Consider the following 23,182-nt stretch of genomic DNA (forward strand, 5'->3'; position numbering starts at 1 on the left):
GCACCGTCCTGCTGAGTGAGTTGATTCTTCTACTTCACGTCCTTCGGCTTTCACAAATCCAAGGACACCGGAGGACCGGTGTGCCCGTTTTACCCAACATACGGGAGCTTTAAAGTTATTTGTCGATGTTGTCGTGTTTTTATTTTCATGTGACTTTTACTCATAAGAAACACCTGCTTGGCTGACAAAGTTATGATGGGACATTAGGCGGTGAAAATCGAATGAACTGAAGAAAATGTAATGTTATGGTCGCTGTCGCAAGTAGAAAGGTAAGTAATTATGGGTTAAGACTAGTGTCGTCGTTATTATTATTAGTAGTAGTAGTAGTAGTATTAGTATTGTTATTTTAACGGGTACAAATGGAGTCAGCTAGATTGATTGCAAATTAAACAGCCGGGTTGATCCACTAAAGCAACCATAAACTGATTGCCAGCTACTCGCTTTAGTTGTTAAGCAAAGCAGAGGCAACAAAACTAGCTGCCAGGAATACAGCTGGATGGCTCTGTTGCTTCTTTTTCAGATTTCTAATGCATAGATGAACAAGAACATAATTAACTGCCTTTTTTGCAGAAAGTCCAGAAACAATTGACCTTTTATGCTTTTTAAGTTAAACGGATTGCACAATTCATATGCTGTGCTAAGGGTAAGGCTAAAAGCAAAACATGTGATTGCAAGGCCTGTGAAAAAGAAGGGGATGTAAAAGTTTGTGGAAGTCACTTTAATCAGCTGTTTCCTGCAGGCTTTGCGACTGAGTCTCTGTTCTTGTTTATTTGCCTTTTTAATTTAGTGGCTGAGAAATTAATGCTGCTTTTATGAAGTTTAAAATGTAAGAAATGTAGTTCGTACTGCTCCTCAGTTACACTTCACTTTACTATCACACTGCAGTGCTTATATGTTTCTTTTTAATAAATATAAACCCTTGAAAGTAAACCAGAGTGGCTGGATCACTGTAGAACATCTAGCTGCACCTAATACAGTCTCGGTATAGCACCATCTGTGGATGAACAGTCACTGCCATTATGCTCAACTCATTTTCCTAGCTCATTTCCCCAGCAAATGTGGCCACACTCTGCCGGTACTCTACTTTTATGTGTACTCCAACCTGTCCTTATTCTTCTCTCGCACCATAGATGAACTGCTTCAGTCAGAGGTTCAGACAGACAGCTCCCATGCTTGGCAGCAGCAAAAATGAGCTTGTCCCCTCCAAGCCTCCCAGAAGGAACGGATGGTCGTGGCCCCCTCAAGCCTTCCAGGTGGTTGGGTGGTTGGTGTACAGCTATCTCACCATAGTCAGCTTTGGTATCTATATCCCGCTTCTGCCTCTGCCGTGGAAACATGTGGCCTATACTGTATCCTTAACACACAGCGGGTCTTTCTTATTTGAATATGGAGCAAACATTAGCCTGTGCTGGGGTTTTTTTTGTCTTTTTTTGTCTGTGCTGCTGAACAGGACAAGGATTTTGTTGTGTGGCATGTCTGTATGGGCTTCAGTCACACCCAGTGTGACAGACTTTCTTTTTCTGGCCCAAAAGACATAATCAGTGGCCTTTTTGTAAGCTGTTGAATGCCGCATGATGTCAACCACAAGAACAGTCAATGTCTTCAGTCTTTATTTCTCATGCACAAGACTTGTACAGCAGTTGTTCTCTCATACTAGTCCCACTTAATATTTTTTCACATTACTGCACATTTATCACACGCTGCAATATTCTTTAAGGGCGTTTAAAAAAAAAAAAAAAAAAACTTCCTTGACTGTTGTTTTGTGCAGCTGATGGGCGTAGCGTTTATTGTGCACTTATTCGCACACATCGCAGTTCTCACTGTAGATCCAGCAGATGACAGCGTGAGGGCCAAGCAGAGCTATTCCACGCCGATGCCTCTCTTTGACCGAACAAAGCAACCGCATGTTATCCACGACCTGCACTGTTATCTTTGTGATGTGAATGTGTATGTATCCTGAGCAGCAGTCTCTAATGTTCATTTGCATTTTCAAATTGGCAGGTACCCTATCACAAATGAGGAAAAACGTTTTTTTTAATAAAGTGTAATGATGTAAAACATTAAATCTTCTTGCAGTGGCCCCAAAGTAAAACACTGTGGTGTTTGCAACAAGTGTGTGGAAGACTTTGATCACCATTGCAAATGGCTGAACACCTGTGTGGGTGGAAGGAACTACCGGTAAGTTGAAGTTTTTGGATTTATGAGCCTTATCGTTGCTGTCCACATGAAGTAAGACTTGCTCTATAAATTAATCGGTTTTCATGCATTACTTTCAGGTACTTCTTCTTGGCACTGTGCTCAGCTACAATAGGCGTCTTTCTGCTTATTGTGGTTGTGTTGTTCGTATTTATTCAGCATTATCTCAATCCGTACAGCTTACGGACTGCACCGCAGTTTGCCGGTGAGTGACCTGCAGTATAATCTTACCAAGTCGGTGGAAATTGCAGCACTGAAAGCTGTCCTTTGTTCCTTCTTTTCAAAGATGTGTCGGGGAATAGTACCTGGCTGATGTTTTTGCCGTTAGCTCCCATAAAGACGAGTTCAGCTGGTCTCCTAATACTATCCTTCGTAACAGTCATGCTGAGCACCACCTGCTTACTGCTGCTAAGCCATCTGCTGGGCTTTCACCTTTACCTCTGTAAGTGAATTTTGGAGACATACATGTCATAAGGTTATTTTCCCCTCTTCCAGTGATTAAGCCTCACTATATCCTGTGGTGTTTGCTCCTCACTCTGGTTTATAGATCATAAAGGCATAAGCACGTATGATTATGTTAAGCTGCAGCGGCAAAAAGAAGCAAAGAAACGAGACGTCGAAGCAGGAAATGGTACTCGTAATGCAAAAACTCATAAGGCTCCACAGGTCAGGCTTCTTTTCTGCCTCTGTTATTCACCTGTTTAGTCTATTGTATTCAGTAGCTTTGTTTTTTTTCTTTTAATAGAACCAAGAGGCCTCAGTTGACTGTGAGCCATCATTGTCACAACGTTCAAGGTAAAATATTTCCTTTCTGTTTTGTAACGCTTCTTTTAAAGCTGTTTGTTTTAAAAAATAGTAATACCTCTCTGGCTTTCTTGAAGTTCTTGCAAATTTCATGATAAAAATCCGTTCACCAGCCGGCTTTCGGAGTCCATATGCACAGAGGTAAGCATGTCTGCTTATATCTTCTTTGATTGATTTATGATGGATCTAATTTGTGACACATTAAAGTGTTCGAGGGTTTGTTTATGTTTTGTTTTTTTATAGCTGGAAAACTTTAAGAAATCAGAGAACAAATTCCGTTATGGTACAGAAAATCCCAGTGAAAATATAGCAAGTAAGTATTCATCTGTACTCTTTACCAATGAGCTCTTTTATACTTTACAGTTACTTTATACTTTACACTTTTTGTAGGTAGGCGTTTTCAATAACTCTTACACAAATAATAGCGCAAATATTTAATCAGCCAATCACATGGCAGCATCTCAGTGCATGTAGACATGGTCAAGACAACCTGCTGAAACATCAGAATTAGGAAGAAAAGTGATCGAAGTGACTACACGTGTAGCATGGTTGTTGAGGAACTGCTGATCTGCTAGGATTTTCGCGCATGACCATTTCTATGTTTTATAAAGGATGGTAAGAAAAAGAAAATATCTATTGAGCACAAGTTTTCTGGTTGAAAATACCTTGTTGATGCCAGAGGTCAGAGGAGAATGGCCAGACTGCTTCAAGCTGATAGGGAGGCATCACTATCTGAAATAATCGCTTGTTACAACCAAAGTCTGCAGAAGAGCATCTCTGAATGCATCAAACCTTGAAGCAAATGGGCTCAGGAGAAGACCACACCGGGTGCCTCTCCTGTCAGCTAGAAATAGGAAACTGAGACTATAATTCACATGGGTTCACCAAAATTAGACAATAGAAAGCTGTGAAAACTTTGCTTGGTCTGATGAGTCTCAATTCTGTTGCAACATTCAAATGGTAATGAGTTTTGCACAGACACCATCAAAATAACCATGAGAGCATGGATCCAACCTACTTGTATCGACAGTTTAGGTTGGTGGTGTAATTGTGTAGGGCAGTGATTTCCAAAGTGTGGGCTGGGGCCACCTAGTGTGCTCCAAAGGAACTTGTAGGTTGGCCGCAGTAATAACAGAAATTCTGAAACTATGGACAGTTTCATATTTATATACATATATTGAAACTGGTAATAGAATGTGGTTAGTTTGTATTATTATTCATTACTCTGACCTACATTTACTCCTCTGGTATTGAGGTTTGTCCCAGTGACACATGGGTCACATATTGGCGGTAACACTTTGCATACGGGTTTGCATATGACTGAGTAACATTAGCAGTTTATAGCCAACAGCCTATGTTGTTGTTTTGTTTTTGTGTTGTTGTTTTTCAAATTAAAATTTCCATGAAAAGCATCACTTTCTCTTGTATTTTTATTAGAGTGAAGATTTAAGATTTTCTTGCTTTTAAGTTGGCCACAGTATTCTTGACTTTGTGAATGGCTGGTGTAAGGGATGTTTCCCTGGCACACTTTGGGCATTTCATCTTTTGATCGCTGCTTACAACAGAAAAATTATTCATGTTACAAAGCTCAATTCATCATCTTAAACCATGTACTCAAATCCAATAGAGCACCTTTGGGATGGGGTGGGACAGGAAGTTCACAATGCAACTGTGTGAAGCATTCATATGATAAGTATTTCCAGGATTTGTTGAATCTGTGCCACAAACAACTATGGCAGCTCTGAAGGCAAAAGTGGTTCAATCTGGTACTAGCAAGGTGTACCTAATGAAGTGTCCTATTGAGTGTATGTCAACTTCATTTACAAATATGAAACCCCCGCAAAGTATTAGAAATCTGCAGTATATGCATACTACTTCAGAACTGCAAACAATTATTGGAATTATTGCAGTAAAGTGTACAAGTGTTTATGCTGAGCGTAAATGAAGTGTGTTCTTCTACATTATCAGGTAAGTTTATTAGTATGTATTAGGAAAGACTGTCGGCACATGAAGTTTGTAAGTAATGCTTATCTCCTCTGTTTGACAGGGGGAATAGCTTTGAGGGACATCAAAAACTGGAAGCCTGACAATGATGAAGAGTCTCAGAGTGCCACTGTGAAGTCTGTTTGCAGTGTTCCTGGAGTGCAGGACCCTCTAGGCAGCTCAATCATGACTCCCGATGATATTTAAACAAACAGATGTCTGCGTGGTGGTGGATCAGAAGATGCTGCTCTCAGAAAATATTTATTTTGACATTATCAAAACAGAACAGAAAGGTTGGCTATTTACAAGAACAGAGTACTGTGTGGACCTTTGCACTTTTATATGACTGTTTTTTGTTTTTTTGTTTTTTTGTATACCAACTGCATAACCTGACCTGTCATTGGGTTTCATTCATTTTTTTAATAATTTTGTTTGTTTGTTTTTTAATGACAACAGTTGAATTATTTAAAGCAATGTTTTATCTCACTGACTTAGTTAGCGAGGCAGGTCAGTCTCTGTTCCATTTCAGTTAGACAGATGTATTTTTGCATCTTTTTGAAAACTAAATATATCACAGTGTAGTTTCCTGTTCATTTCACTGATGGTAACATTTGAGAATCTTTCCGTTTTTATCTGATCACCAAAGAGAGAACCTTATATGGGAAAAATGTTTTGTCTAACTGTGAAGAGTGGAGCAGATAGTGGCCTGAAATAACACTTCAGCTCTCTGTTCCCTTTCTATGAACAACCGATTTTAAAGTTGACGATGTTAAGCACACCCTTTTTTGCTAAATATGACAGTAAAGAATATAAAAACCATGTTTGCTCTGTTATTTTATTTCTTAACTTCCAGTGTCTACATCATTTTACAAAATACAAATATGTATCTGACTATTTGCTTTGTTGACAATATACAGCATGAAAAATAGTCATACAGCTTTGACACACACCTAAAGTTGGAGCATTAAGGTAGGACTTTTTGGAATGGGTTACAGTTGAAGTCATACATTTTAATGAATGACAAAGGATGTTGCAGTTGCAAATCCCTTCAGTTTGCCAGCAGGAGGCTCCAGAAATGGAATTAGCAGTTTGTTTGTTTGTTTTTTAAACAATATGACTGTGTGGGTGTGTGAGCTTTCCTTTGTTTATTAGGAAATGTGCCATGTACACAGCCAACAGTTTACAGATTTAGTGGAGATGGTGCAAGAAACTGGCTCACTTTGCAACAATTGTCAAACATGTGAATGTCATTCTTACAACCACAGCCTTTAGCATCAAATTTCTCATTCTTCATGTATATATGGGTCAAACCACAGCTGTACCAGGCCTGCAGCTTGTGTATGCTGCTTTTGAAATCAATCAAAAGTAAGTTTTGGGGCACATTTTCACATACCCCGCACATGACTGCTGCTTGAAGCATTTGTCTGATTTAGTCTGCCTTTTTCTCTAAAAAACAAAAAAGCCACTAATCATTATGTTTCTTTTGAGACTTGTTGTTATTGCATTTTTTTTTTCAATTACACGTTTTATTTAAGAATATATAATAAATGGATTGTTGCAGGGAGTTTTAAGTGTACATTACTTGGATTGTACATATTTTCACCACTAGAGGGCTGTAGACACCAGTGTCACCTGGATGGGTGAGCTGGGAATTTGTATCGGTGTTTGCATACCAACGTATAGTGTGTCCTTTTTATTGTCTCTCAGAGAGGACTGTGTGATGTGTCAGCTTTGTTGTTCCTGCCAAGTCTGATCCTCCACTTTCTGTTGATGAGGTCACTGAACTTGTTCACCTGGTACAAAAAGTTGTCATGCTTAGAGATATCAAGTTAGTTTTTAAGTTTTGTACAATGCAAGATGGATGGGTGTAGGAGTAGTTTACATCAAATATTATGATGTGGCATAGAAGGGGGGGGGGGGGAGAGCACACACCTCACATCTGTATAATTTAAGTCTAATTTAAGTGTATAATTAAAATCCTGCACCACTCAGTAACAGTGGTGAGTAAATATAGGTATTTATGATGGTATTAATATGCAATACAACAGCCTTAAACTGAAAATGATGATCAATACTTGCATGTTGCTATATGCCAGAAGTGGTGAGGGTCTGTCAAAGTGAAAATAGACGGCCCAAAACCTTTGAATCCACCCACGCTACGTGCCTGATCTAACGAGACCGCAAAAAAAACCACACTTCCCCTTTTTGTTTATTTTTATTTTACATGAAAAGAGAAATATCATATTAACAAAAGTGTAAGCATATCTGTGAAATCTGTTTCATGAACCTGACACCTGCAGTATATTTCCTGTATGTGGACTGAAGCTGGCATTTTCTAGTCAACCCAGATTAGGTGGTATTTTTTATGGGTAATACTAGTGTATTGCAAGTGTGGCAGGGCAACTCTTATTGCTAAGTCTGATCATAAAGCACTTTCAGTGTGTACTTGTTTTCGCTGTAGCCTACTACTAACCACACACTGGTGCAACTGAAGTAGCTTGAGTTAGACTATTATGTCATCAAGTGATTGCACTCTGTCCAGGCTGCTTTCATCATGATCAGCTATCACTATTCTCTCTTCGTTTGCTTGTAGGCTTGCATGCTTTCTGCTTATATCCTTGTGTTTGAGTTGCATACATCAGACCTTTGTGCCACAGTTGAACCAACCAAGACTAAAGGTTACATAATGTCCATCCACGTCCAGCCGTTATGGGCTACTGGTTGTGTAACACATTACAGCCCTGGACATAAGAAGAGTCATATTCATGAGTATTTGTAGACATGCATCCATTCTGAAAAGATTGCTTATTAAAGTCTGACGGGTTTCCCCTTGAGATAATTCCCTGTGGCCATCCTGTGTTTGGACAAAAGCCAAAGATTGTTATTGCTTGTTATTGCTACTGTGTGTGACCACTGGCCTCTCTCATGCATGTCCTTCCAAGGTTCATGGCTACAGACAGCTGCTATTATTAATAAAGCTATCATTTCGTACGATCCTCCATCCCTTGTTTACATCTACTATCTCCTCCCCTCAAAGCATGAAAAGATGCTGCTGGTTGTTTATCACAGCTCCAGTGTGGTATCGTCGTGCCTAAAACGAGGAGGCGAGGAGGAGGGGGCGGTAAAAAAAAAAAAAAGAAAAAAAAGAAAAGAAAAGAAAGAAAGAAAAAGAAAAGAGAAAACAGCTCGGCGCACTCGACAGCAGCCAATCAGCAGTCTGGTTTCTCTTCAGCATCTCAGAGGGACTGAACCATCGGGTAGTCTTGATCCCAGGCAACAGGGAGGAAAGATAGTTGAAGGCTCCTCGCTGCTTAATTATGATTTTGTGAAATTCGCGAGGAGCTGGAGGATTACGTCACCAGGTAATTAAAACGATTTGTCGTATTTACTTCATAAACAATAAAAGATACAAAAAACGTAGTTTGTTTTGACTACAAGGTAGACCTGCATGTTTTCACAACCTGGAAAAAATGATTGCCAGCCTACACTGATTCATGTGATTCGTTTGCGGGTCTTTTTTTTTTTGCAAGTTTCTGCATGTATTTCCTTTTTATTTAGAATTTCCTGTAAAAGGATTTATTTTGACACTGCTCGATTCGCGCATACCTGGGCTGTACCTAATGTTCCGGACAGGCAGACTCGCAAGGGCTGACAATAACAAACGGATCACGTGGACGTGTGAATCTGGCGTTTGCAAGTTTATGTAACACGTTTCGCTCAATAAACGCACTCGGACTCTGTGGTTTAAGCAGCAGCTGCAGCCATGTCCACTGATATAAACAAGAGCTTTCTCCCCTCATCCGTTTATCCTTTGAACGCAATGAGAGCGAGAGTGGAAGCTCCTTTAATAAGCACCATTAATGGTTAGAAAAAAAAAAGGGGGGGGGGGGGGAGCTGCTGGGCTACGAGTAGGTAGTTACATAATTAGGCACGGGAAGAAAAAAAAGATCTGTGTCATAATCCGATGCTCAGCTCTGCTTAATTTCAAATTAATACAAGATAATCACATTAATATGTCCAATTGCGACTGTCTGTGGTGGTATTAGGTTGTGGTTTTGAAGGAGCCATTAGTGCATTATTTTGGAAGCAGTGTCACTAAAGCACTGCGCGAACACAATATGTTTAATTCCTCTCATCTAATGGCGCTGCTGCCATTGGTTGAATTAGGTATGGCTGAGAGGAAGACAGTCACTGAGTTTGTCCTAGATTTCACTGTGTAGGTTTTTTATTGCACTCGACCAGGAGCCTTTGGGTTCTGTCGCAAACAATTAATCTCACGGTGTAAATCATCTTATTTTGTTTGTGATGACTCAAATTTAGGTCAGATATGCAAAGTCAGTGGGGTTTTTTAGACAGTGAATACAAATCAAACGGGAGGATAGCTGGCATTGGTGTGCTCTGCTATATTTTTATGTTTCAGCTGAGACATTTGGTTGCATTTCCACGAAATTAAAAGACTCTAAAATGAAAAGTTATACAACACAGTCTACCCTCCCAAAAATCTTTAACCGTACTCCCTTCAGAATGCATTTTGTTGCTGGCTCAACAGGCCTTTCTCCCCATGAGCCATGTCAGGGACGCTTCTGCTGTCTCTGGCATCATGTATCCTGCTCCAATGTGCAGCTGCATAAGGATCCCTGGGCTTTGTTATTACCTCCATTTGCTGCTGGCAACAATAACCACTGCGTCGTGTTTTAAACATCTTATTTTTCTACAGCGTAATGCTTGCCAAGATCTCTGGCTCACAGAGCTGTTCAAGTGTTTGGGGAGGCGAGGAATGACAGAGACAGCGTGGTGGTGACCTCAGACCTGGGCTGCGGCATGCTAATGTCGTGTCCTCTCTCCTTGTGTGGAGAGTGAGGACTGGGGACTGAACAGACCGGGATATATTTAAGGGGCTGTATTGAACTTTTTTGAAGAAACATGGGGTTCTTAGAACTAAACAAGCGACTTGAGCGCAGGGTGAAGCCCTGAGCAGACACCGGGGTGGTAACAGTTGACTGACATGGTCACATTCCAGAGCAGCTGCCTGGAAAGGATAGGTGATCTAGATAGAAAGCAGATGGGATCCCTCCATCCCCACTCACCATGATGGCATGATGAAGCAGTAGGTTACAGACACTGTCTTTTCTCTCTCTCTCTCTCTCACTCTGACAACAGTGTCATCATTTTGTGACTTAAACACCATCTGCCAAACTAACAGATTAACACCAAATTTTTCTCCCTCTTTTTTTTTCTTTTTTATCGCCTGCATGTTGTCTGCTGTCTGATCTGCTCCCCTAAGAATGAATAGAATGTTCCACTCGTGGCAATGTATTGTTGCTATGAATAGACGCAGTTCAAAATGGGTCGATTTATAGTTAAAGCACTCATCTGTGCAGCGTATTGCCAGAAGGAGAGTGTATGTAAGCATGCTGTCATCCAGTAACAGATTTGTCTCTGGAGATCTGCCCTTAACCAAACGGCTTCTCATTTGTATGTGGCAAAGTGGGACAAAAAAAAAGTGGCACAAGGCAAATTTGATCTGTAATGGTAATGTTTGTCTATTTTTTCTGTATCGGGCCAAATCCAAGAAAAGGCAATGAAACAAAGACTTTCAGAGGGCCACATTTCAGTTCATCTCAGTGTGTGTTGTGCCTTATCCCAATGAACTCTGTGCAGTGTTAATTTTATGTATCATTTGAGGAGGCTTGTTGTACTGAGTACTTGGGCACTTAACACTGCTGACAATAAATTCAAGGAGGACGGTGAAAGGATTCCTTTGTTTCTGTTAGATTTAGTTGCTCTCATTAAAGCACAAAGGAAAACACAGTGAGCAGCTAGTGTACTGAAAGGATGTGGATCTCCACAGAGAGTGAGGTATATAATCACAGTACCTCAGTGTCGCTGCTACAGGAAGCAATTGCAGAATTGCTTAGAGTATTATGAATTTTATGTAGATTATGTTATGTCAGTTATTAATTGTATATGGCATTGCAATATAGATAGTAAAAATCTTGTTTCAAAAAGAAATTTTGATAATCAGCAATTCCTTTAAGGACTTTTTCAAGCTTTTATTTGTTTATTTATTTAATTTTGGAGCGAACATCTTTTATAAAGTCAATATTTTTAGGCTCTAGGAAACAGTGGTGGATATTTATAGACTATCGCCCCTAACCGGTCACGGCAGGTGGCTGCCCCTCCCTGAGCCTGGTTCTGCTGGAGGTTTCGTCCTGTTAAAAGGGAGCTTTTCCTTCCCACTGTTGCCAACTACTTGCTCATAGACAGTTGTTTGATGTTGAGGTTTTCTGTGTATTATTGAGTCTTTACTTTACAATCTAACAACAAAGATAAATTCAAATTAAATGTTGAAGAGATTATATAGCTATTATAATCAGTATTTATACTACTATTTAGTTGCATGCCTACATGAAGTTATATTAGTTCCATGAAGAGGAACATCATTGATTTGTTACTGTGATGGGCTGCCCAATCTTGAAGAATCCATCTCAACTCATTGAATTAGCTATTATTCAAATAGTTAAATTCAGATTTTAGGTTATCTGAGTCACAGATATGCTGAAAAATGTTTTCAGCTCCAGCATGTTTTCAGTTTTAATGCTACCTTCATAAACACATACCTGGTTTGTGAGCTTTGATATGTTCTTTTTCTAAAACTTTGTTGCCTATTTTCTGTTTGATATAATCAAAGAACCCGTTGTCTAGGTGATTGTGGGCAGCGTTGTCCTGTTTTCATGTTTCATTCTAAAAAACAGTTTTAACCTGATTTCAGCATGGTTTAAAAGGTTCTTACTTCCCCTTCTAGACATTTTAATGCCTAAAAACTTCAAAGCTGGTATGTCCTGACAGCTCTTGATCTGACTCTCCTTCTGCAATTTTAAGTAAAATCCCATTCCACCTCACCCTGGCCTCTCCTTCCTGAAGTATGGACACAGGTTGAAAATGTGAGGTAGTAAGTCTTAAGTCTTAAGGAGTAAAATTACAATCCATTTCTGAAATTCAATTAAATCAAAGTTAAGACTCTTAAATTGAAGATACAATTTGATTATGAGCAGTAAAATCATGATAACTTAAAAAAAAAATAAAATAAAATAAAATAGCACTCAGCATTTCCACCACATCCCAACAGTGCTCTGTTGGAGTGTGGAGGTCATTTGAGTACAGCAAACTCATTGTCACGTTCAAGAAACCAAGTTGAACTTTCTGATATGTCACAAAGTTCAAATCTGTGGTCTCTAAATGATACTCACTTGATACTAAGAATCCCAAAGTGTGCCAAGGAAATATCACTTTCCACTAAAACTACCACCAGCTTCATTTGTTAATAAAAGGCAGGATGGATCCATGTTTTCATGGTGTTTATTCAAAATTCTGACCCAACCGTCTAAATGGTGTAACAAAATCTGAGGCTCATCAGACCAGGAAACATTTTGCAATCTCATATTATTACATTTTCATGAGCTCATGAGAACTGTACCTCAGTTTCCTGTTCCTAGCTGACAGGTGTTGCACCTGGTGTGGTGTTCTGCTGCTATAGTTCCTCTGCTTCAAGTTTCAGCTTGTTGTGTGTTTAGATGATGACACTATTCTGAATGCCTGGGTTGTAACCAAGGAATTATTGAACTATTTCTGTCAGCTCACACTAGTCTGGCCATTCTCCTCTCAATATAACCTGACTGATGTCAGGCAATTTCAGCCGATGCTTACTGGATATTTCCTCTTTTTCAGACCTTTCTCTGTAAACCTCAGAGATGGCTGTGTGGGAAATCCCAGCAGATCAGCAGTTTCTGAAATACAGAGATCACCTGATCTGGAACCAACAACCATGCCATGTTCAAAGTGACTTAAATCCCTCCTTTTCCCCATTCTGATGCTGGTATTGATATTCAGCACATCTTCTTGATCATGTCTAAAAATGCACAAATATTTATATAGGTGATATAGGTGGTAAATACATTACTTCAGTAAAAATGGTAATGATTTTCTGTTCTCCTTAATGGTGACGAACTTTATTGGTAATCCATTGAGACTTCAGCAACCTCAATAACTCAGTCTCAATTGTCTTGGCTGGAGATCTCGATGACATATGACTACAGAAGCCCCTGCCATCAATAGTGGTACTCTGCGATGTCACCGTGTGCATGCGTGAAGAAATGGCATGGGTCAGACAGAGAAGCCACTTGCCTTGGACAATGGGTTCCCAGTGTCTATAGCTGTGAATGCTATTATTCAGACACATTAATAATCTCTTTTTCCTCACAAAGATTCAACATTCTGAATATAATGGCTTTATGCAGTGTCAATCTTTTAACTTTGGTACGTATTCAAGCATCGACCGTCCTTAGCTAGGCCCTGTTTGTGATTGTTAGCTACAGGATTGTGGAAACAAAGCCCTTCATATTGCCACTGCCACTGGGGGAGCGTAAAAGCACTTCATTGGTGACTCGAGGGAGCTGCTTAAACTTTGTTAGCCAGAGCAGACGGTTCGAACCGCAGGACGCAGCATCCCGCTCTGGTTTGGTTCTCGTTTGTATCTTTTTAAAACCGACGTGAGTACAACTTCTGGCAAATTGTTGTAGAGAGTTTGTTTGGGTGTACTTTGCAGTGGCAGCACTGTTTCTTTAAGGATGCTGAGCTGAGTATGGGAACAGCTGAAAGGTGAGCAGAAATGCATCATCCAAACATAATGCAGGGTTTTGTTATATTTATAGAATGAAAAAAAAAAGCTTTTACTGGCTTTTTTCTTTTTGTCACTCCTTTGTATGTTTATGTAAAGCTGACTTGAGAAGAAGAATTTGCTTCTGTGGCTGCAAATCTGACCGATGTGTTAGGAGAGACTGAATGAAGTGACAGTGGAAAGATGTGTGTCCTCACAGACTGTAGAAAGCAGAAATAAATTTGTTTTTACTGATTATAAGAAGGATTTTGACCTTGTATTAGTAGTATGAGCACCACTTTCAGTTTTTATGCTGCTGGGTTAATTGGTTTAATTAAATTTCTCTCCCTCTTACCCCTCCCTGACACTCACATCTGTACACACCCATAACATTAACCACTTTCATTCTGATCTCTCCCACAGCACAAAGAGAAAAGAAAAGTTGGCTAATCAAGACACTGCACAGAGGGAACCAAATTCCTGCACAAACATGGCAGACCAGAAGTAAGTCGTTTTAGCTGTAGTATATGACACTACAAGTGCTTCCAGTCCACAGTTTTGTGTGTGGGGTGTGTGTGCGTGTTTTATACACTCCTGTTTCTTGATTTGTGTGACACTGAATTCCAGAGATCTATTTATAACTCTCACTTCTCTACCAGAACCGTGATGTCTGCCCATTCACAGGCAGTGTGAGCACTTTTTTTAAACTGCACTTTATCTTAGAACAGATTTATTTTTCCAGAAAATCCTCCTCTTCCTTTCTGGTATCCATGTTTAGGCTGTACGTTTCTTTCCTCTCTTATCCGATGATTGTGATCAAATCCATGAGCTTTTCTTGTAAATGGAAAATATTACAGGGAATTATTTATGTTTCTTGATGCACAGCCAAAACCTCACATGCTGCAGGGGCTGCTTTTCCCAACTCACTTAATTTCTTATTCTTTTACAGACCTCCTCTGTTGTGACTATTCACAAGTCTGCTTAGAAAAGAATAACTTCAGTGCATGTACACTTGATCTCAGTAGCAGTAAACTTCCTTTTATACTTCTGACATCACATGGATAACCCGATTATTTGCTATTTTACCTTCCAGAGACAACATAGACGATTTTAAAGTCCAGACAGCTAAGCACCCTAATATGACTTCGGCCCCATTACGGCCGCATAGTGAACACTCTAAAGACCGGGCATCCAAGAGGCTTTCGACCGAGTCCAATGGGACTAGCGACGGTGGTGTCGGGTCATCTACACCGGTGGAGATTACTGCTTTGGAAGAATCATTTCGACGCTTCGCCATCCACGGCGACACTCGTGCAACCGGCAAGGAGATGCACGGCAAGAACTGGTCCAAGCTCTGCAAGGACTGCGGCGTGATCGACGGCAAGAACATCACCCTCACTGACGTGGACATCGTCTTCAGCAAAGTCAAGTAAGAAAGACACCGACATTATTGCACACTAAGGATACAATTTCAGTTTGGATTAGTAGAAAGTCTTTTCCATCATATTTGGGTTTTACCTTCCAATTTGCAATTGATTGTTTAAATCACTTAGCTGTTGTGTCGCGACAGAAGCGCATATTTTATTTATTGCATTTGTCATTTTGTAGATGATTGTTGGTAGAGAATTGCAAACATTTAGAATTGTGGTTCAAAGAACATAAAACTGAAAACTATTTCGTTTCTGTTTCAGAACATTTCAAAGAACTAAATTAATGTTTTTAGCAGGTATCAACCTTATTGTACAGTAACTATGAACACATGAAGGGCATCTAGCTATTATTAAACTAAACTTTAGTCATTAATAAGTAAGTCAGTCACGATCATCAGTTTATAAAGCCATCAAAATATCATAAACAAATCCAAGGCTCGGTTTAGCAGTTTCTGAATTTCATGTTCTGTTTCAGAACATGCTGTTCTTTCTTTTATTAAGGAGACTTGTAGTATTCGGTTGGTCAAAAACAGCAGCTAGAACAAAATGCCAGGATGGCTCATCTTATATTTCCTCAGGCTGGGCTGATTCACCCTTTACTGTGACCTCAATATTATTTCGCCATGGGAGTGAAAAAAAAAAAAGTCTTCTGCACAGCTGTGCCCATGTTTACCAAATGCACCGAAAATCCAGATGCTGTCTAGGCTGGTAACACTTTTAAGGTGAGCGTACATGTGATCCACGCCACATTAAAAATGAATATTGTTCCAGTGTTGTTCACACACAATACGGGACTTGTGTGCAGTAGCACAGAGTAAAGCTGATGTAAGGAGCGGGGTTTTTACAGCATTGGTTTGTGCGACCGTGCGCATGGTTATTTTGGAGTTTTCATTCATATACAGAGAGGCTTTGAACTTGTTTCATCCTGGTTGAATGATCTGAATAAGGATTATTACGCAAGACGGCACCAGAATTGCGGAGTACGGCTGGGAGCCACACTTCATTGTGTCTACAAGAATGGAGAGAAAAAAGATCTACTCGGGAATCTCACGTTGATTTAGCAGATTTTCCATCTTCTACCTGCATATAGTCCAATCTAAGTCATTTTTCATATACATTTACTGGAAGAGATTCCAAGATTATACAGAAATAGATTGTTAAACACATGGATGGATATTGAAATGCACCTATCGCTCTCTTAGTCTGTCCACTTCACAAAGTTGTCTAAAGATGGAAATGGGAGGGTGGAAAAAATGGGTAATCCTGTCCGATTTCAGGTAGACTTAGTCCAAAACAATATTTTCTTTGAGCACGAGCACAGCAGCGAGAATAATGGCGAATCAGTCATAATACATTCAATGCATTTAAGAGTTTTAAGAGCATTAATAAAATATTCCTTCCTATTTCAGCTGTCTGTTTATACAACAAACAGAAGAATCATTTTTCTGAGCCAACCACATCGACACCTTTGCTGCTGGCATGGCAATTTGTGTTTACATTTACAAATATTTTTCTGGACAGAATGAACTTAGACTGTGAGTCTTGTTTACATCCAGCTCTACTTGTGAGCAGTATTTTGAAGTGTGCAAATAATATGATGGCCCAAATTTTAAGGAACAAAGTATGCCCAATGGCTTTTTGCACATTTTTCTTACCAGTAATTCTGTGTAGTCTCATTAGGTCTCTGGATATGTGTGTGTTTGGTGTGTGAATTTACAGGTGCCGTCATCTGATTCCCTCGGGTTCTAATCCCAGGTGGTGCAGCAGGCAATTCTTTCAAGACTCACAGCTCTGGAGTGTGATCCAGAAAATATTACTGTAAAATGTGAAAAAAAAAACCCACACATGTGGTGTTTGTATACCTAGCCGTCACCGACAGTATAAACAGAGATACAGTTCTGGGGGAAGGGCCCTTTTTCATGTAGTTTCTGACTCCAGGCACAGCTGAGTGGGGGAGGGCTGGCATTGCAAGAGATGCAGATCATCACTTTCCTTTTAATCAGTGTTGGAGAATGCATGCAAAAAAATTAAAGATCTTAATGAGGACTGGCAAATTACAGCATGGCCCAGTGACTCATTATTTATTCTGGATATGGAGGTCTGCTGCACCACATTAGGTCTCTGCTATGCTATGTGCCTGCTTGGAACCAGAATGCTACAACATAATCTGAGATAGATTCATTAATTTGTAACGACATCTTATTTCCAGGGCTTTGGTTGTATTTCCCATAGCCTGTATATAAAAGATGGGTATAGCCACCAAGTCAGAGAGTAGTTTCTAAATGTTTTGAGGCCTCGATCATTCTTGCACCATGTTTTTTGTTTTTTTAAAGCGAGGGATGGGACTATATTGGGATAAAGTTTGTAGTATTTTTATGTTTGTGTAGATACTAAACTAAGAGTGAAGAATTTTGCGGATGCAACTCACGCAGATGTGTGTAGTCCTTAAAAAACCCCACCGGCACATAGCTTGATGTGCTATGTGTAGATCAAATACTGATTGACTGAAAAGTAGGTCTGAACATGAAAGATAGTGAAAGCAGCTTTTTGTTTTTAGGCCTTTTTGTCTTTATTAGATGAAGAGATGAGATGAAGTGGGGAGAGAGAAGCAAGCGCTTCGTGTTGGAGTCGAACCTGGGCTACTGCATTTAGCCCTGCAGCATATGGTTGCTTGTACCTAAAAAGGGGTTCATCTCAAAGAGGTAGAAGCATTAAAAAAGTCTTTGTTTCCAAAGACTCTATTCAAAAGGCTAACATAGCTACCGTGACATCATCCATAGGCATCTGATAAGCCTTGAGATAAGTGGTTCTCATTTTCATAAAAGAGGATGTGAGGTGCAGTTCTGACTGTGAAACTGCTCATGCATTTCCTAACAACTTGTCAGTCGCAATTCATTAGCCAATGTACATGCCACCGATAACCCTCCCTTTTGGTACATAGTATAACCAAGAATTACAAAACAGACTTAATTTTTATCAAGTGGCTCAGACCATAAACCCAGCAGGGAAGTATTTATAGAGATCAAGTCAGAGAGCCATTTTTCGCATAGGACTGGAAGTTTTTTTGCAACCACAGCTATCGCCATGTGGTGTCCTTCAGATAAGAATGCAGGTTTAAGGCAACTTACATTGGTTGCATTGTGCAAGCATTGGTTTATAACAAACAGACAGTTGTTATAAAGGGAGACTTGGCTATAGAGTTAAAAACTGCGTTTTCACAAGTCTGTAACCACAGTTAGCCAGTTTGGCATTTTCACACTGAAGCCTGAGGGGTTTGACTTACTGTTGGAGCCAGCCTCAAGTGGCCTTTACAAAAAAATTGGCGCAGATGTTGAATTCATGTTTCATCCCTGGAAGTCACTGCTTGGTTTCCTTATTAGTGAATGTGATCATGGGTAATACATTCAGTCCATATGCATCATATATTCCAAATGGCTGATATATGTCAACAGACAGCAGGTCAACTATCAGTGTCCCTGCCAAAAATAAGTTATAATGACCCTCTGACTTCTGTCCTTTTCAACCTCATGACAGCCTCGTTAGTTTCTCATCTTCTGTTTATTTGCACAGATTAGCCTTTTGTATTCTGTGAGGAACTGAACCGGTCAGTGTGGGGAGGTCTGCAGAGAGGAAACACAGCTATGTTCCTTGCACAGGAATGGCAGTTTAAAAGTCCAGTTTCCCCTCTGACAATAGACAGCATGGAACATACTCGGGGGGGAATGAAGCTCCCAAATGTTCAACACTGATGGATTGCCCAAACAAAACCAGTCACTGAACAAGTGAAATTAATAATAAACCAAAACATCTCTGTTTACTGTAGCTTGTTTCTATGGCAGCAGGTTGCCAGGGGAGACTGTGTGCTTTATAGGCTGTTGTTTAGGTGTTTAAGTTTATCACCACAGTGATAGCAGTTTGTGTTTGTGTTGCTATGAACTTTTCACATGGAAGTTAAAAATGGCAAATGGCCATTTAAACAAGTGGAGCAATTTGAGATGGAGAAAAATTGACGTGATGCAGGATTTTCAGTTCATACAAGCGGTTTGATCCTCAGATAAACGAGAAGTCAACACCCTTCCAGATACATGGCTGAACTTAGCAGACAGCTACAGTCAAACACATTTGGGTCTAAGTGCGTGAGCCGAACACATTATGATGGATGATTTTAAGAGACGGCCTCAAATGCGAGCTACACTCTGTGGAGTTGCTAAGGCGACACATAAGTACTGAGACACACTGGGAGACGTGAAAGTTTTCCCATTGTTTATCTCAATAGGATACCATCTCCATGCTGTCTTACATCTGCCACATTAAAGTGATCACACATGGCTGAGTGTAGACTGTGGACTGTCATCTTAACCTCAAACTGCTCTGAAACACATTAGTACTTGGTACTATGGAGGACCTAAATTCTCAAAAAAGTCAATAAGAAAATGACCATGCACCAGGAAAAATAAGTCAATGTAAGTATTTGTTTAAAAAAATTCATTTAAAAGTTTTATTTTTTCATTCATCTGCTTTTATATTAATTTCCCAATTAGCTTACTTTCTTGTTTAACACTACAGGCTATTTTCAGCTAGACTGGCTCATTTCACCTGACTTGTAACCATTTCTGTTGCAAGTCTTTGAATGACCAACCAAAAGGACCAAAGGTGAATCAACAACACTGTGACTGATAGCTCCTTTATTACCATACTGAAGCAAAATATGCCAAGGGGAATAGCAAAATAAAATAATGAATAAATGGGAAAATGCAAAACTAAAATACTACAGGTATTTTAGCCCTAGCAGGTCTTAACTGAGGTAAAAAAAAATACAGCCTCAAATGAACTATAAAACATGACATATCTCATCGTGTCATTATTTATTTAAGAAAGGGCCAGGATGGATGCAAGTGTTTGAAACTACACCCTCCCTGCTTTCATAAGAATTAAAAGAGTAAGGTGCTGGTAATCAAATGCACTTGATAACAGATCATGAGCAAGTATGACCACCTCCATAAAAGCAGAAGTTTGTTGTTCTGGTGCATTCAAATGTGTTACCACAATGCCAAGGAATGCACAGCTTAGGTTTGTAAAAATGGATCTGGACAAACTGTCTGGACCTTTGGATAGATGAAACCAAGGTGGAAATCTTTGGCCGTAATTCACAGCGCCAAACTAAACACAGCACATCAGCACAAATACCTCATACCACTTGCTACCATACTTTTAGATGGGTTTGACTTTGGGCTTAATTTTTCAGTTGTCGGCTCTGTGGCACTGTGCAGTCAGTGAGTGGACCATGAAATCATCTGTAAAATAAACTAATCTAGAGGTAAATGTGCAGCCATCTGTCTGACAGCTAAAGTTTAGCAGAAACTAGGTCATGCAAAGGGACAATGTTCCAAACCACACTAGCAAATCTACAAGAGACTGGCTGAAAAAGTCAAATGCCAGACTTTCAACCCAATTGAAATGTTGTGGTGGGACCTTGAGAGAGCTGTACATAAACAAATGCCCGCAAACCTCAATGAACTGAAGCAACATTGTCAAGATAAGTTCCTTCACAACGATTTGAGAGACTGATAAGGTCACACAGAAAAACGATTACTTCAAATTGCTTTTCCTAAAGGTGGTTTTACAAGATATTGAAGCCTGGGGTGTGTACTTGCTTGCTTTGATGTTTTGGCTTAGGTTTTGTTAATTCAATAATGATTTGGTGTAATACATCATGTATTGCTGTAAATCTTCAGTGTATTTAGGGTATTTACCTAATTTTAAGGCCTGGTAAGGACTAGATCATCTTTTTCCTATGACTATACTTTTCGGGGTTAGGTAATATACTATAAAGGTGTTGAAACTCCTACTTAAATGTCCATTCTTTCCTCCTATATTACAGGAAGAAATCCAGTCGCACCATCATATTCGATGAGTTCAAGGTTGCGCTTGGAGAGCTGGCCAGGAAGAAGTATAAAGACAAGACTGGAGAGGAGGCTGAGGCAGAGGTGTTCCAGCTGATCGAGGGGAAGTCACCGGTCATTTCAGGAGTCACAGTAAGATTCGATCGGAAAGTTTCACAAGTTTCACAACACGTCTCCTTTTTCAGCAGTAAAAACTCAAACTTTCTTTGTGAACTTCTTCACAGAGAGCCGTCGCTTCCCCAACAGTCAGTCGTCTTACGGACACCACCAAGTTTACAGGGTCGCACAAGGAGCGTTTTGACGAAACCGGCCGCGGGAAGGGTAAGGCGGGACGAGTAGACATAGTTGACACTTCTGGATACGTTTCGGGATACAAGCATCAAGGGTCGTATGAAAAGAAGGTGACCAAACCCACTGCGGGCAGACCCGTGTGAGGGCGAAGACAAGGAAATAAACATTTGATCAACTACTAGGATGATTTTCTATTAAACGATTACTCATAGAAAGCACAAAAGCATAGGATTTCATATTTTTTCCCCATCCATCTATTTTATGTGTGAGTGTGTGTGTGTGAGAGCGAGCAAGCGAGAGAGGTGTTTTTGAGTTCCTCTCTTCGTGAAGTGTGAGAACTGGAAAACTGTTTACATCTATTTTTACAAATTCATCACCAGCTGGTACATTCCTGTCTGATAGCAAGTTACTGCCAAACACTGAAGAGAACAAATGAGAGAAACTGCTTTGCTATGACTATTTAGGCTTTGTTGTTATGATAGGGCCTTGTATTTATTGAGCACAATGAGCAACATGCCAAGAAAAACAAAAGTGGGACAACAGTTTGGTGAATATACATTTGCACTTTTTAATAGAAACATTTGTTCCCATGTTTAGCTGATTACACGGTTTAGCTTGTTTTGCCATTTCAAAGATAATTGGCACAGGTTTTTGACAGAGATCATTGATTTTTCTCTTTCGAAACCTTAAATTCATTCAGATTTCAGCGTTGTCTGTTCGCCATCTGCACTTAGTAACTGTTTCGTCTTCATGAAATCTGCTGTTTGTTATTTTATGAGCTCACACTTGTCTTTTCAGTAATCTGCCTTTAGTTCGAACCAAGAAAATTGTTTTTTGGGGAGATTTTTTTGTGAAAGTTAGTCACCCCTCTCAGACTAAATATTTGTGACCTTTATCATACCTTCTTGCTTTTGTAAATACATATAAAAACAAAAGCTCTCCCATGCAGAATTTAACGAGCTTACTTAAAGCTCTTACACAAAACCTAAAAGGACTTCCCTGTTTTTTCCCTCTTAGTCTTTATCTAGCTTTATCATACCATATTTTATTTAATTATACACAAACTGTTTTGCTAACATGCATTTTAAGTAATAAATTGGTAAAGAGAAAGCTCTAACCACAGATGAGATGAGCCTAACTGTACAAGATTGTATTTTTAACATTTTACTTCCTGATCAGATTTCTATACAGTAGTTCTAATATATTTGTGGTAAGATTGTGTATATTCTAAAAAGGTTAAAGCCACATTAATTTAAGACACTGGCTTCAAGTTTTATTTTCTATTTGTATTATGTATTGCTGTACTTTGTGCATGTTATGTATATTGCATTTGATTCAGCAGCATATAGATGACGGTAGGAGTCTGTCATATTATATTGGAACTGCTGTGCCTGGTGTAAGAAGAGACTACTGGGTGGACAACATTGTGTTGTTAAAAAAAACCATTAAGTAATGAAATTGTGAGACGACAAAATCTTGTATTGTTTGAAATCAATATGTATGAACCTGTACGTGTACAAAGTCAGCTAATGCTCTAATATTTGTTGATAAAAATCTCCTAATGCGCACAGTCATCCAAGGCACAGATTTAACTGAAGAAAAAACAAACAAACGCAGGGATTTTAATGTTTCCTTACACACTGTATCAGAAAAAGGGAAAATTGCAAACGAGTATTATACTTTTGTAGAATATTTTTCCAGCAGAATGACAGATTCATGTCACACACTACTTGTAGCCTCAGCTGATGAAGACTCGTGCATCAAGTGCAAAACTAGCAGCTATCAGTGTGTTTTTGTAGCTTGAGTATGATCCGTTTTCTGTGCTTAATGCCAAATACTGTGCACCTTTTAATGTGGAGACACAATATTGTCCTTTTTTCCTTCAAATAACTTGTAATGTACTATTATGCCCCAGTGCA

The 23,182-nt window shown here is 39.5% G+C and overlaps 2 protein-coding genes across 2 annotated transcripts; both read left to right on the plus strand.

Annotated features, from left to right (window-relative positions):
• zdhhc11 (zDHHC palmitoyltransferase 11) lies at positions 1–5,794 on the plus strand. Its single transcript, XM_085421811.1, has 11 exons — positions 1–269; positions 1,131–1,349; positions 1,769–1,947; positions 2,077–2,178; positions 2,277–2,401; positions 2,483–2,638; positions 2,744–2,862; positions 2,942–2,991; positions 3,078–3,141; positions 3,244–3,313; positions 5,048–5,794. Exons 1-11 carry the CDS (start codon positions 246–248, stop codon positions 5,188–5,190), a joined length of 1,251 nt encoding a protein of 416 aa, XP_085277937.1. The 5' UTR covers positions 1–245; the 3' UTR covers positions 5,191–5,794.
• A 2,405-nt stretch (positions 5,795–8,199) lies between these two features.
• On the plus strand, positions 8,200–23,099 carry tppp (tubulin polymerization promoting protein). The gene is made up of 5 exons (XM_085422797.1): positions 8,200–8,345; positions 14,063–14,143; positions 14,733–15,068; positions 20,951–21,104; positions 21,197–23,099. The coding sequence occupies exons 2-5, from the start codon at positions 14,130–14,132 to the stop codon at positions 21,404–21,406; spliced, it is 714 nt and encodes a 237-aa protein (XP_085278923.1). The 5' UTR covers positions 8,200–8,345; positions 14,063–14,129; the 3' UTR covers positions 21,407–23,099.
• Positions 23,100–23,182: the final 83 nt, after the last annotated feature.

The sequence above is a fragment of the Rhamphochromis longiceps genome, linkage group LG11 (assembly GCF_057381845.1).
Source record: "Rhamphochromis longiceps isolate RC_006_pf linkage group LG11, R_longiceps_female_GT1.1, whole genome shotgun sequence".
Taxonomy (NCBI): domain Eukaryota; kingdom Metazoa; phylum Chordata; class Actinopteri; order Cichliformes; family Cichlidae; genus Rhamphochromis; species Rhamphochromis longiceps.

Excerpts from the sequence above, each read along its gene's own strand:
- zdhhc11 (XM_085421811.1), top strand. The coding sequence starts at position 246 with ATGGTCGCTGTCGCAAGTAGAAAG. Across the intron at positions 2,639-2,743 it reads GGGCTTTCACCTTTACCTCT|ATCATAAAGGCATAAGCACG; the intron begins GTAAGTGAATTT and ends TCTGGTTTATAG. Across the intron at positions 2,863-2,941 it reads AAACTCATAAGGCTCCACAG|AACCAAGAGGCCTCAGTTGA; the intron begins GTCAGGCTTCTT and ends TTCTTTTAATAG.
- tppp (XM_085422797.1), top strand. Across the intron at positions 15,069-20,950 it reads ATCGTCTTCAGCAAAGTCAA|GAAGAAATCCAGTCGCACCA; the intron begins GTAAGAAAGACA and ends CCTATATTACAG. Across the intron at positions 21,105-21,196 it reads CGGTCATTTCAGGAGTCACA|AGAGCCGTCGCTTCCCCAAC; the intron begins GTAAGATTCGAT and ends ACTTCTTCACAG.